Below are 13183 nucleotides of genomic sequence, written 5' to 3'. Positions count from 1 at the left end.
AGTGGGGGGTGGGTGGGGGAGGAATGGGGGGATAAGAACACATATGTAATAAAATAAATAAATAATTTTTTCAAAAAAAGTGACAAATAGGACCTGAGCTCTGGGTCTATGCTGCTTCTTGGGTAGTCGGGTCTGTATGTTAATATTATGCGGTGACATTTGATTTAGAAAAGTATGTTGTTAAGAGCTCCTCCTAAGGGCAAAGTTCATCATATATTTTTGTCCTTTAATCAAATCAGAAAGCCATGTGCCTGTGGTGCTCTCGCTGGGTTATAGCAGACCAGTCCCTCATCCCACTTTCGGCCAGTGAGGTACAGATCAGGCAAAGCTGACGTGTGCTGTTAGGAGGCCAGGGCTAGGCTCTGAGCAAAGATGTGTTGAATTTGCTCTGACATGTGGACAGGAGCGCAGACTTCTGGATCTGTCCTGGTATCATCACCTCTTTCAACAGAAAGAGAGAGGGAGAGAGAGGGGAGAGGAGGGGAGAGAAGGGGAAAAGTGAGGAGGGGAGGAGAGGGTGTGCTCAGACCTAAGGCAAGCACTAGAGATCATGAGCAAGGCAGGTTAGTGCTTTGCCAAAACTCCTCTCCGTTTAAGTTGTTAAACATAGTAGTTCTCCCCTCACTGTTCTACCTAAAGCTACAGGACTGCTTATTAATATGGATGAGCTTGATTTTTAGAAGCAAAGTGGGAGCCACATCCACTTCCGTGTGGATGAGCAGAGCGTGTAGTTCCTGTGTCCAGGAAGGAACATGAGGTTCGACTCCACCTACACACCCCCTGCCCGCCGTGTGTCAAAGTGGGTGGGTGTACAGGCTCCTGCACCCAGAGCAGCCCGCTGTGCCGATCCTCTGACCTGATCAGAAGACCCCTCTCCCTCCGCGGCCAAGCCCCCTTCCCTCCCACCCCACGTCTTTGCTTCCTGTGTGCTACTTGTTCCTGTCTCTTGCTCTCTTCTCTCCCCATTTCACACTGTCCTTTTCAGATAAACATCTGCTCCTCTTACTGGATGTAAAGGTAGCGGCATGCTCTTTAGAATATGAAGAGAACATAATTCCATATTCTTTCTCCCTTCTTCCCTCCTCTTTTGTTTTGGATTATCTCAAGCAGTTCAGGATCCAGAAGTAAATCGCAAAGCCTTAAAGGATGGACAGTCTATACGACTGGCAAAGGCCTCCTCCCCGTCTTTGCTTCTCTCAGGTGTGGGCGGAGCTGTTTCCTCCTCAGCTCTGAGATTCCCTGGCCTGGCCTTTTCACCTGGGCCCCTCCTGCTACAAGAAAACAGCAAGGTGTTGTTCATGTCAACATGAGATCTTTCTAGTATAAAAGTTAAGGATTCCTGTTACACAGAGTTCCTAAGTCTCCGAGGCAACACTTTTAGAATGAATTTGGCTCCGAGATACAGAACCCAGGGGAAGCTTCGAAGCTCCTACTCGCTGACCCTCTCACAGGATGGCTGTGGGCACAGGGGTTCTTCCTCATTCTCGAGAGGTGCTGAATGAGATCGAATCCATCCCCTGCAGCCGTCCGCTCTCTAAAGAGCTTACGGGGACCTGATCCATCAGCACACTGGCGCTGACCCACTTCGATTTAAAACCCTCAGTTATTTCCCAGCAGGTTCTTTAGTGTCATGCTTTGGAGTCTGTTTCAATCTCCCCCCAAAAGCAGCAACACAGCCCTCTCCAAAATGTCCACGGTGGCCGCATCACAGATAAGAGAAAAATATGCGTTTGATTCATTCGTTACTCCAGAGCCCCCTGAGGAGGTCCAGCTCAGGATGATGTGTTCACACTTTCCGAAGAAGGACGCTCCCTCTGTTCCAATTGACTGAGGGGGTGAGCAAGGAGAGCACGCGGGGATGAAAGACAGAAGTAAGGTTCTAGTTAAGAAGAATGCCTGGCCTATGAGCGTTAGGAGCTTCCAGCACAGAGGATCTGAGAGGTGACAGTCCCTCTCTCCTGCCCTCGCCAACAGGTCTTAGTGGTGGAGGGAGGTATGTTTCATCTCACCTGGTTATTTCTTCCTTCAGGGCAGCAGGGTCTGCAGGGTAGAACTTCACCCGGAAACACATGGTGAACGGAGGCTGGGCTGCAGAGAGAAACAGGTGCCCATCAGGGAAGACCCTCTGGTCCAGAGAAGACTGAGCTCCCCTCCCCACCAGGATGCACGGGCCTCTGAACCCTCAGAAGAAAATCCTCAGGTGTTTAGGGCCACTTATGCTCAGAACAGTGGAAAATTACCAAGACTCACTACAAGTGGGAGGTTTCACCCCCCTCCCCAGGGGTAGGGCCTGAGTCTTTTCTCGGGGAATACTTACATCTCAACTGCTTCACCACAGATTTCGTAAACTCCAACCAATGCTGAGAGTGAGAACACAGAACAAGAAAACCCTAATGAGAAGCAGTGTCAAATATAACTTGTTTAACCCAATTTAAATCACCAGACAGATTGTAGCCAGGGTGAAAGCAGCCCAAAAGCTTGTGATATGTAGGCTTGGAGAGTAAAGAGTGGTATGATTTTCTGAAAAGTTCCCCAGGGACCCAGCTGTGAAGAGGAAGGAGTTCCAGCTTCAGATGCCATTTCTGGGCTTGTCTGGCAAGGCCACCTCCTAGACCAGGGTGCCAAGGTTCTGATCCACGTTTCTGGCACATCAGCAGGCACAAGTAAACATACGTGTGTGTGATGGGGACTGAGCCCCGTTCGGCTTGAGTAGGGAAATACTGGCTTTAATGGGTTGTATGTATTTGTGCTACATGCCAACGTTTTTTGACAGGGGGCTCTAGAAAGTACTGACAGAATTTCATAAATGGTGAGAAGGTAGGGATGGCTGGTGTGTCTTCCATCTTTGTCTGAGTAACACAGATTGCCCAGCCCTGTTTGAGAGATGCGTGCTCAGGATTCCTTGGCAAAGTCTGTCTCATAAGATAACTAACCACAACTGAAGTATAGGATCGTATCCTGCATCCCCTGGAATTTCATGGAGGCGGGACATAGTAGCAATGCCTTTTTCCCCATGGTACTTATGTTTGGGGAATGAAGCAATGAGACCATTATACTAGTATATGTTTCCCAGTCCTACAGGGATGCTTTATAAATGCATTCTTGATGTTTGTTGCTGTTACACTAATCAGGAACCTTGACAATCTGCAGAGAGCTACAACTACTGTCATTTGGGTTTGGTTATCTGGAAGCAGCTTAAAATCATTAGTCATGAGCCCTGTGAGGGCAGAAAACTGTCTTGTTTACACTGGATTGCCCGTGCCCAGCACAGTGTTCAGGATGCAGCTGTCAAAGGTTGGAAGGAACCAGGTCGATACTGCCCTCCTTTCTGGCTACTTCCATTTAACGTTACAACTTGGCAGAGTCCTCCCTTTGCAGCAAAGAGGCCAGGGCCACGCAGACGGCATCCTGGCCTCCCTCGATTCCCAGCTCTCACCTTCTGGGCTGGGCACGGGTTATGCAGTTAATGGACCCACTAAGCCAGTTCTCTCGTCAGCTCCACATGGATAATCTGGGTTGACATTCTGCTCTCTTGCTTCCTCTGATCTGAGTTCCCACGAGGCTGGCAACTCATTACAGCCACTCAATGTGGTTAAGAGGTCCTCTCACATTACACGGCCCACGGCGGCTCGGCTTCACCGCAAGGCGAAGGCAAGAGATGAAATTGTATGGAAACAACGGGGCTCCCAGGCTGTGCCGGTGCAGGTGCAGGAGGCCTATCTGGAACTTTGTGCAGGGAGAAGACCTCGCAAGTGTCTGGGACTCAGTCAACAGAATGCCCCTAGACAGTCCCCTGACAGATGAAAGTCAATCAACAAAGAAACTTGGAAACTAAGAGGAATGACTTGTAAGATCCGTTATGAGCAGAAGGCAGGTGGAGCTGAAGGACAAAAAGGTTATTCCCCTTGGCAAGAAGCTGGCGAGAGGACTTTAGGGGTGAGAGCTGAAGGAAGGAGGGAGGTTGGAGGAGATCACAAGTGGAGTGGGAAGGGAGTGGAAAGGGGTCACAGCTTGCCCAAGAGATTTTAAGGGTCTGGTAGAAAAATCTTGAAAGGATCCCAAGAATATGGTGATGGCCAGAGTTACCTTTTGCATCTGTCTGGCTAAGTCTGGGTCCCAGAATCACTAGCAAACTGTCAACATGGGTTTGGGGAAGAGGGGTCAGGAGATGAGAAGACTCCGAGAGGGGCGTGTGCTCTTGTCTTTGGGTGAATGGGCCAATGTTCAGACTCCAGAGGCTTGAGAGGGTCCCTCCACCTTGAAAGGAGAGGCTGAGAGCAGGCCGAGGCCAAGGCCCTGGGCCTGAGCCAGGAACAGGAAGAAGGTAACTATGGGCAGCTCCTCCCCACGGAGACCCTGGCAGAGCAGCAGGCAGGAGATGGATGGAGCGCTGGGTGCAGCCCACCTGGTGCCCCAGGGGAGGAGGTGTGTTTTACAGCCTCACTCTAGAGAGCTGGGATCTTACCTCCTCTATCCACGAGTCAGTAGATCTAGGACAGTGGTCGGCAAACTCATTAGTCAACAGAGCCAAATATCAACAGTACTTCTTCAAAATAGACTCACCCAGGCTGAAAACCGACTTCTGCGCATGGGCCACGAAGTTTCAATCGCACTGTATATGCACCCGCACGTGGTATTTTGTGGAAGAGCCACACTCAAGGGGCCAAAAAGCCGCATGTGGCTCGAGAGGCACAGTTTGCTGACCACGGATCTAGGATGACAATTCTTCTTCTTCTTTTTTTTTTTTTTAATATTTTATTGATTTTTTGCAGAGAGGAAGGGAGAGGGATAGAGAGGCAGAAACATCGATGAGAGAGAAACATCGATCAGCTGCCTCCTGCACACCTCCCACCGGGGTTGTGCCTGCAACCAAGGTACATGCCCTTGACCGGAATCGAACCTGGGACCTTTCAGTCCGCAGGCTGATGCTCTAGCCACTGAGCCAAACTGGTTAGGGCATAGGACAACAATTCTTTACAGGGCCATTTCCACAAGCTCTCAGGAGCCCTCCCAGCCTCCCTGCTCTCCTTACCCCTCACTAAAGGCAAAGGATCATCACAATTTGGAGGCTCTCAGGTATGAACTCAACATGGAGCTTTAGGAACCACACAGGCTCTGGGTCGCACAGGTCTGAGGTGGAGACAGGCTTTGCCACCTGCCGCAGGCAAGTTACTTAACCTGCCTGAGACTTTATTTACTAATCTGGAGATGGATAATATAATTGTGGACACTCATCTCATTTGTGGCAAGAATTAAACAGCATATGTGAAGCCCATAGCTCAGTGCCCGATACAACTCAGTGCTCAATACCCATCAGCTGAAGGATGTAGCTCTGTGCTCAGTGCAGAGCCCAACCCACTGCAGCCACTCCATAAGCGTTTATTTCTCTTTCCCCCACTTCCTTACCTTTATCTGTCTCCTGCTCTTAATCCTCATCACTTCACATACACTCTTATTCTCCTCAGGCACATTCTGACCTAACTTAAAAATAATGAACAGGACACTGTGCCCTTTTTTCCTCCTGTGCTACCCTCTTTGGGACAAGAAGAGACAGACCTTAGGTAACTGGCCTTCCTTCTCAAGGAGAGGCAGCTCAAACCAACAGAATCCAAAAATCAACAACAAAGGACCCCGGTGTAAAAACAGTCCGTTATCACACAGCGAATGGGCACCGACAGTGTGCGAGGACACACAGCTGCTCAGTGCCTGGCCCCTCCTGGAGCCTCATACTGTGGTCCAGGCAGTAGTTATGTCAAGGCAGTGGAGCCTTGACAGGTGAGGGACTGACCTCACAGGACCTTCCAAACACTGATGATGCTCAACATTCTGCTGAGCCAGGAGGAACAAAAGCTGTCAGCAAAGTGGGGCGGGGCTTGTCAGAGTAAAGGGACGCAGTCCTTCTGAGTCCCTCCTAAAGCTCAGGTGTTTAGCCCTAACACCCTAAATGGGACCTGGAGACACAAGGCTCAGAGCAGCAATTTGCAACTGGTGTGTGGCACTGAGTTCTGCAACATGCGATACCCGACTACTTAGTCAGGGGCACTGACCTCTCTTCCTTAGATTGGCAAATAAAAAAATGACAGTGTGAATGAATCAAAATCATACCTGGTTGGTTTGTTTGTCAGATGGGCAAAAAAATGTATATATATATTTTTGTGCACTGCAGAATTTTAGTAATTAGTTTCTGTGTGCCATGGGATGAAAAAAGTTGAAAACAGCTGGTGCACCTAGAGCAGCTGGCTCTGCCTCTAAAGTGTATTCTCTCCATCCCATTACCAACCTCATACGTGAAGTTCACCACCATCTCTCAGCTAGGTCACAGCCAGAGTCTTCTAACCAGTTCTCTGCTTCTGCTCTCACACCCTCTCCACACAGTGAACAGGCTGACCACATTTTAGTCTTTTAAAAATATGTGTTTTTTTTTATTGAATTTATTTATTTATCCTCACCCGAGGATATTTTCCATTGATTTTTTTTTTTTATTTTGAAAACATACAATAAGATTCTTTTTTTTTTAATTCTTCTCTATGCTGTGTGGTCGGCTCTGCAGACACAGGGCACTGCCAAGGCCTGTGATACCCCTGACAGGTAGAACAACCAGTCCGCTATCCCAGCAGCTGCTCACCTCTCCAGCTTCACCTCCGACCTTCCTCCTCCCTGCTATGGCCCTGCCAGACTGCTCTGTGGCTCCCCACATCATCCTTGTCTTTTCCCAGAGCCTTCACCTATGCAGTCCCCTTGCCTGAATAGTTCTTCTCACTTCTCCATGGTCTACACTTTTCTTCTGGCTCATGGCCTTCTCACACATAAGGTCTTAGCCTAGACCAGTGGTCGGCAAACTTGCGGATCGGCAAACCGTAGCTCGCGAGCCACATGCGGCTCTTTGGCCCCTTGAGTGTGGGTCTTCCACAAAATACTGCCCACTCAAGGGGCCAAAGAGCCGCATGTGGCTCGCGAGCTACGGTTTGCCGATCCGCAAGTTTGCCGACCACTGGTCTAGGCTAAGACCTTATGTGTGAGAAGGCCATGAGCCAGAAGAAAAGTGTAGACCATGGAGAAGTGAGAAGAACTATTCAGGCAAGGGGACTGCATAGGTGAAGGCTCTGGGAAAAGACAAGGATGATGTGGGGAGCCACAGAGCAGTCTGGCAGGGCCATAGCAGGGAGGAGGAAGGTCGGAGGTGAAGCTGGAGAGGTGAGCAGCTGCTGGGATAGCGGACTGGTTGTTCTACCTGTCAGGGGTATCACAGGCCTTGGCAGTGCCCTGTGTCTGCAGAGCCGACCACACAGCATAGAGAAGAACAAGAACTGCAAGACTTGCAAGGCCCTGAAAGGCCCGTGCCAATTTGGCTCTTTGTCATGCTCAGATTGGGGTGGTGTGGCACCTCAGGTGAGGCCCATGTACTAGAAAGGGGGCAGGAGGGCTTCAGCCTGTGACCTGGGCCCTGACACCACAGCTCTAGCTCTATCTCCAACTGGGCAGCTTTGGGCAAATCACTTCAGCTCTCCAGGCTGCCATTTCAGCCTCTGTAAAATGGTGAGCAACTAGGTGAGTTCTGCTATGGTGTCTCCAGGTCTCAGTATATGATTAAAAAAATATTCTTGTTGATTTCAGAGAGGAAGGGAGAGAGAGATAGAAACATCAATGACCAGAGAGAATCATTGATCGGCTGCCTCTTGCCCGTCCCCCATCAAGGATCGAGCCCGCATGTGCCCTGACTGGTGAATCCAACTGTGACCTCCTGGTTCATAGGTCGACACTCAAGCACCAAGCACACCAGCCAGGCTCTCACAATATGATCTGAAGAGATGACACTTACCTGTAGGGTCTGGTTGGTCCCTGACTCCTAAACTCTGAAGATGAGTGGCAGCTCAAAGCATCAGGCTTATTGACCAACCCTCTCCTCCATTTGTGCTTTGAATTGTGACTTACCCGCTGCTTATCTGGGTCCACAAAGCGGATCCCAAAATAGTCTTTTTCAAGTAGGTTCAGGTGGTGGCAAAGAAGGTCAAATAGGTACTGGCCTTTGGCATCTCTCTGCAAGGAAAGAAAGCTCCATTGAGAAACTAGAGGGCTTCTTCAGGGGACTTTGTGCTGATGGTCATTAAAAATCATTTTTAACAGCTGTGTGAGGATAGGGGCGGGCGCCTGTCCATAAGAAGTCCGGGAGTTAGGGGAGCCTGGTTCTGATCTCTAATGCACGAAGCTTTCTAGGGCATGTCAGTGTGGAATGCACCTAGAGCAGCTGGCTCTGCCTCTAAAGTGTATTCTCTCCATCCCATTACCAACCTCATACGTGAAGTTCACCACCATCTCTCAGCTAGGTCACAGCCAGAGTCTTCTAACCAGTTCTCTGCTTCTGCTCTCACACCCTCTCCACACAGTGAACAGGCTGACCACATTTTAGTCTTTTAAAAATATGTGTTTTTTTTTATTGAATTTATTTATTTATCCTCACCCGAGGATATTTTCCATTGATTTTTAGAGAGAGTGGAAGGGAGGGGGAAAGACACACAGAGAGGAACATCGATGTGAGAGAGACACACATGGATTGGTTGCCTCCTGCATATACCCCAACCAGGGCCAGGATGTAGCCTGCAACTGAGTTACATGACCTTGACCGGAATCAAACCTGGGACCCTTCCATCCACAGGCCCATGCTCTATCCACTGAAAAAACTGGTGAGGTCTGTGCTTAATTTTAGAGAGAGAGGAAGGGAGAGAGAAACATCAATCTCTGCCTCCTGCACAGCCCCTACTGGGGATCAAGCCCACAACTTGGACATGTGCTCTGACTGGGAATCAAACCAGCCACTTCTCTGTGCATGGGATGCTGAACCAACTGAGCCACACTGGCCAGGGCCACAATTTATTCTTTTGCTGAATAAGTAATACAGATACCTAGTAAGATATTCAAACACACAAAAGTATATACTACGAAGAGTAAGTCTCCTAGTCACCTTGTGCCTCAGTTCCCCTCCCCAGAAGAAACCCCTCACCAGGTTCTTACGTATCCTTAATGTGGTGTAACATTACAGCCACCCCTATATCCATATACATCTCCTCTTTGAAAAATACATTGGCAGCACATTGTACTCTATTCTGTTTCTTGGGATTTCCCCCATTTGGGGTACCTTGCAAATCCTTCTAAAGCAGTATGAATGGATAGGCCTCACAGTTTGTTTGTTTTTTTCCTAATAGAAAAATGGAAGCCTCACAGTTTTTAACTGCTGCAAACCCCTGGAATGAACCAAAATTTATCTACCCAGCTCCATGCTGATGGAATTTGTTTCCAATCTTCTGTTACAAACAACGTGGCAATGAGCACACAGTGACCTTCAGTTACATCACCACTCCTGCTTCACACCGTCACTGGCTCCCCACTGCTCTCAGAATACAGTCCCCACTCTGACCTCGGCCTCCAAGGCCCTAGGCGACGACCTGGCTCCTGCCTCTTCTCTGAACTCGCCCCAAATCACTCTCCTCACTGCTCTCTGGCTCGGCCTCTCTGTTCCTAAACGCTCCAAGGCGTTTCTGCCCCTGTATCTTCGAACTCCCTCTGCCTGGCACGCTCTTCCTCCAGCTCTTCTCACGCCACTCCTGTCCTTGAGGTCTCCGCTCAAATGTGCTCTCTGCAGAGGGGTCCTCCCCTATCGAACAGCCCCTCCCAGCTACTTTCCATCTCATGTATCCTCTTCATGTCCGTCATGGCTCTTACAGTAATCAGTAATTACCCTGTTGATTTGTTTACTTATTTGTTGTCTGTTCCCTTTCTAGGCTATAATATTCCTTTTTTTAAAAATATTTTTTTTATTGACTTCAAAGAGGAAGGGAGAGGGAGAGAGAGAGAAACATCAGTGATAAGAGAGAATCATTGATTGGTTGCCTCTTGCGCACCCCCCACCACGGATCGAGGCCGAAATCCAGGCACATGCCCTTGACCGGAATTGAACCTGGGACCCTTCAGTCCACAGGCCGATGCTCTATCCACTGAGCCAAACCAGCTAAGGCAGGCTATAATTTTTTTGAGGGCAGGAGCCCTCCCCCTGAACTTTCACAGGGCCTGGCAAGTGGCAGGTAGATCCTCAATAATTATTTGTTGAGTAAACCAATGACTGAATGAATAGAAGGTAGAGGGTCAGCTGAAAGGTTTCACAAAATGTGATGAAATTAGGCCATTTCTAAACCCAGAACCTTCTCCTTCAGGGACCTGCCTGGGAGGTGGATGACTTGCAGGAAACGGTCAGGACATCTGGAGCTCTGCAAGCATGGCTCTGTGGGCTTGTCCCCAGGGATCTCCACAGCCGAGAGAATCATCTCTGGTGGCTGTGTCTAATTGCGCATGCAAATCGAGGTTGTCTTATAAGACCCAAAGCATCCCACCTATGCCAGGGCATGTGGCCTGGCTCTGGTCCACGAAGGTCTGCACCTCACCGCTTCCTCTTCTCGGGCTCACCCTATACTATCCCAGGAGAACTAGGGCAGAGTATCACATCTCTCAGCAAATATCCTAAGAAGCTTATCCTTAGAGGACGGGGAGGATGAGTGGGAGGAAGCCATGGAGGCCCCCCTCTCTTCTGCTGGCCTCACACTCCCTAATCCTGGGCCCCATCCTTAGAGGACGGGGAGGATGAGTGGGAGGAAGCCATGTAGGCCCCCCTCTCTTCTGGCCTCACACTCCCTCTCACAACATAATCCTGGGCCCCACTCTCCTCCTCCCCACCCCCGCCTTTGGTCTCTCACCAGAAAAGAGCTACTTTCAGGACAGAGACTTGCTAGGAGTCACACTGGGACTTCCAGGAGGTGGGCCGCCAACCAGGTCTTTCAAAGGCTTCCATCAACAACTGTCGTTTTGGGCAGGGACTGCCAACCATTTCCTTACTGATGCCCCAGCATGTGGGAAGAGCCTAAACTCATTTTTAAGGTTCTTCTGGGAGTAGGGGAACTAAATTAACTCTATCCCAAGCGGCATGTCCTGTGCTATTATCCTTCTCAGAGCAGCTGGAAAGGAATATTAAGAGACAGTCCCATATGGTGAATAGTTTTCTCTACAAATTTTACTTTGCACCAAGCTGGCTACTACACTGTGCCCAGCTGGGGCGAGTGTTAATGGCTGAAGAAGTTTGCTTCCATACATATAACCACCATATTAGCAGGAGCGCGGGGTGGGCATGGGGACAACGTGCTTCTGTGGTAGAAACCACATGGGCTTTTCATAAGAATCATGTCTTCCATAAAAACAGCTCCCTCTCATGGGCTGGCAGCTCAAGCACACTCATAGGACTCCCAGCCGGTCCAACCTGAGTTCTCCCACTCAGAGGAAGAAAAGGAAGCCAGGCTTTTCTCTTCAGGAAGTTATGAAAACAGACATACCCAATTACACATTCCCTTTATCAATTTTTTAAAAAGGGATCTTTTTTCTTGTGATTTCTTAGCACCTGGTGAAACGCCCCCATGAAGTCCCAGTTCCCCTGGGTTCCCATTTACTGGTGGAAGGTACATGGTTCTGAAGGCTCGGCTCCTGTGTAGACTAATGAAGAGAAGCATCTTCCTGTGTTGTTTCTCCAACATGGGTGGGAGGGAGGCGAGGGGAGTGGCAGGAGAGGTAGAAACAGAGCTCTGGTGATGGCAGAATTCCTGAAGTTTACATTCCCAGCATAACACAAAGGCAGAATCACCTCAGAGCCCTGCTGTGGCACCTTCATAGAGGGTGACGACCTGCCCCTCTTCTGGAGTGCTCATGTCTGAGGCTGGTGGGGTGGCCTCAGGCAGCTTTGGCTGGGGGTGTCAGGGGGGTGGAGGGGGAGATGGAGGGGGAGACAGTCAGCTGAACCATCCTGGTGGGCTTCTTGGACAAGCTGTTGGTAGGGGCAGGAGTTTAGGAATTTCATACTTCCTGGCTTTGGGGGTCCCCCTGCACTTCCAGATGCTGGCAGTATCCTAGAGTCTCCTCTCTGTGGCCTCCCTGTGCTAAGTCTGGGGCTTTCTGGCATGTTCTGTGGCAGCCAGTCTTCTCTTTGTTGGATGGCAAAGTCCAGGGAGTTCCATCTTCTTTACCCTTTGCCTGTAGTCGCCCTCATGCTATGGCTCACCCATGTGTTGTGTGCTGAGTGTTGTGTCTTTGATTTTTCTGGAGAAACAGGCCTGAGCGTTGACAGGTGATAACTGTTTAGTCGCAACGTCCGGGCTCCAGGCCTGAGGATGTTCATCTTCAGGACAAGTGAGCTGAGGCAGCGCTCCCGCACAGCTGACCCTCGGAGGGGATTCTCTTCCAGAGTCATTGTTGGGTCAAACAAACTTATTAAGCACATTAGGAAGTAAATTGTATGTTATGAACCACAATAGTACCCGCATATGAAAATCAGCCCACATACGTCAACCCATTTCATCTTTCTATATGGTGCACAGAACGATTCATGAGCCCCTAAGAATCATTCTGGAACTCTGAGGTTGGGAGAATTCATGTTCTTGCTCCTCCCTGGGGCTCCTGGTTTGGGTTCTCATGGTTTGTCTTTAGGGAAGGGGCGGAGGCAGCAAACAGTTCATTGTATTTAGTCAGTTAATTGTATTTTCTGTCTCATAAACAATACCCTGGGGCAGGAGAGCGGTTTTATTTGAACCCATTACAGGGTCAATCCCAGGGAGGCTGGCAGGGTGCATCCCCGTGAGAGGGGCTAACATGTCGGAAGCCCCCCACTCATCAGGCCTCACCTTATTCTATCCAGCTTACCTGTGAGGCAGGCCAATTTTAAGAGCAGACTACGTGAGTCTTAAAGAGGGCAAGAGCGAGCCGGACTTTCTCAGTTCCCAGCTCCATGCTGTTAAGGGGGAGCTGGCCATGGTGTCATGGGCCTTAGAGAAGGCAGAGGTGAGACGGAGGGCAGGGGACAATGCACACCTGCAGTCCAAAAGCACAGGAGTCCAAGATGGGGAGAGGCCTCGCCAGGAGGGGGTGACCAGAGGGTGAGAGCTGAACAAGATGTCCTCAGAGGCCTGACAGGGAAGGGGTAGGCACCAGGGCTGGGATGGCATCTTGGCCTTGATTCTAGCTTAACTTTATATTTAAGTGTCTTTTAGGCCAAAGACTTCCTTGCTTTCCTTACCAGTGTCCTCTAAGGGCATGTGTGTGCCATGTCTGCCAGGAGCAGATGCTGTGTAAACGCATTTTAATGTCACAGAGGAAC

At 49.7% G+C, this 13183-nt stretch overlaps 1 protein-coding gene across 1 annotated transcript in view; it reads right to left on the bottom strand.

Moving 5' to 3' along the window:
- FRMD5 (FERM domain containing 5) overlaps nucleotides 1-8034 on the bottom strand; it is a 42181-nt gene extending 34147 nt beyond the window's left edge. Inside the window, 3 exon segments of the mRNA XM_014548807.1 lie at nucleotides 2010-2088; nucleotides 2318-2360; nucleotides 7933-8034. Coding sequence (XP_014404293.1) covers nucleotides 2010-2071 — 62 coding nt within the window. The 5' untranslated portion in view covers nucleotides 2072-2088; nucleotides 2318-2360; nucleotides 7933-8034.
- Nucleotides 8035-13183: the final 5149 nt, after the last annotated feature.

Source organism: Myotis brandtii, unplaced genomic scaffold (genome assembly GCF_000412655.1).
Source record: "Myotis brandtii unplaced genomic scaffold, ASM41265v1 scaffold521, whole genome shotgun sequence".
NCBI lineage: Eukaryota > Metazoa > Chordata > Mammalia > Chiroptera > Vespertilionidae > Myotis > Myotis brandtii.
Note: the sequence above shows the minus strand (reverse complement) of the source record. Positions and strands in the feature narration are given on the sequence as shown.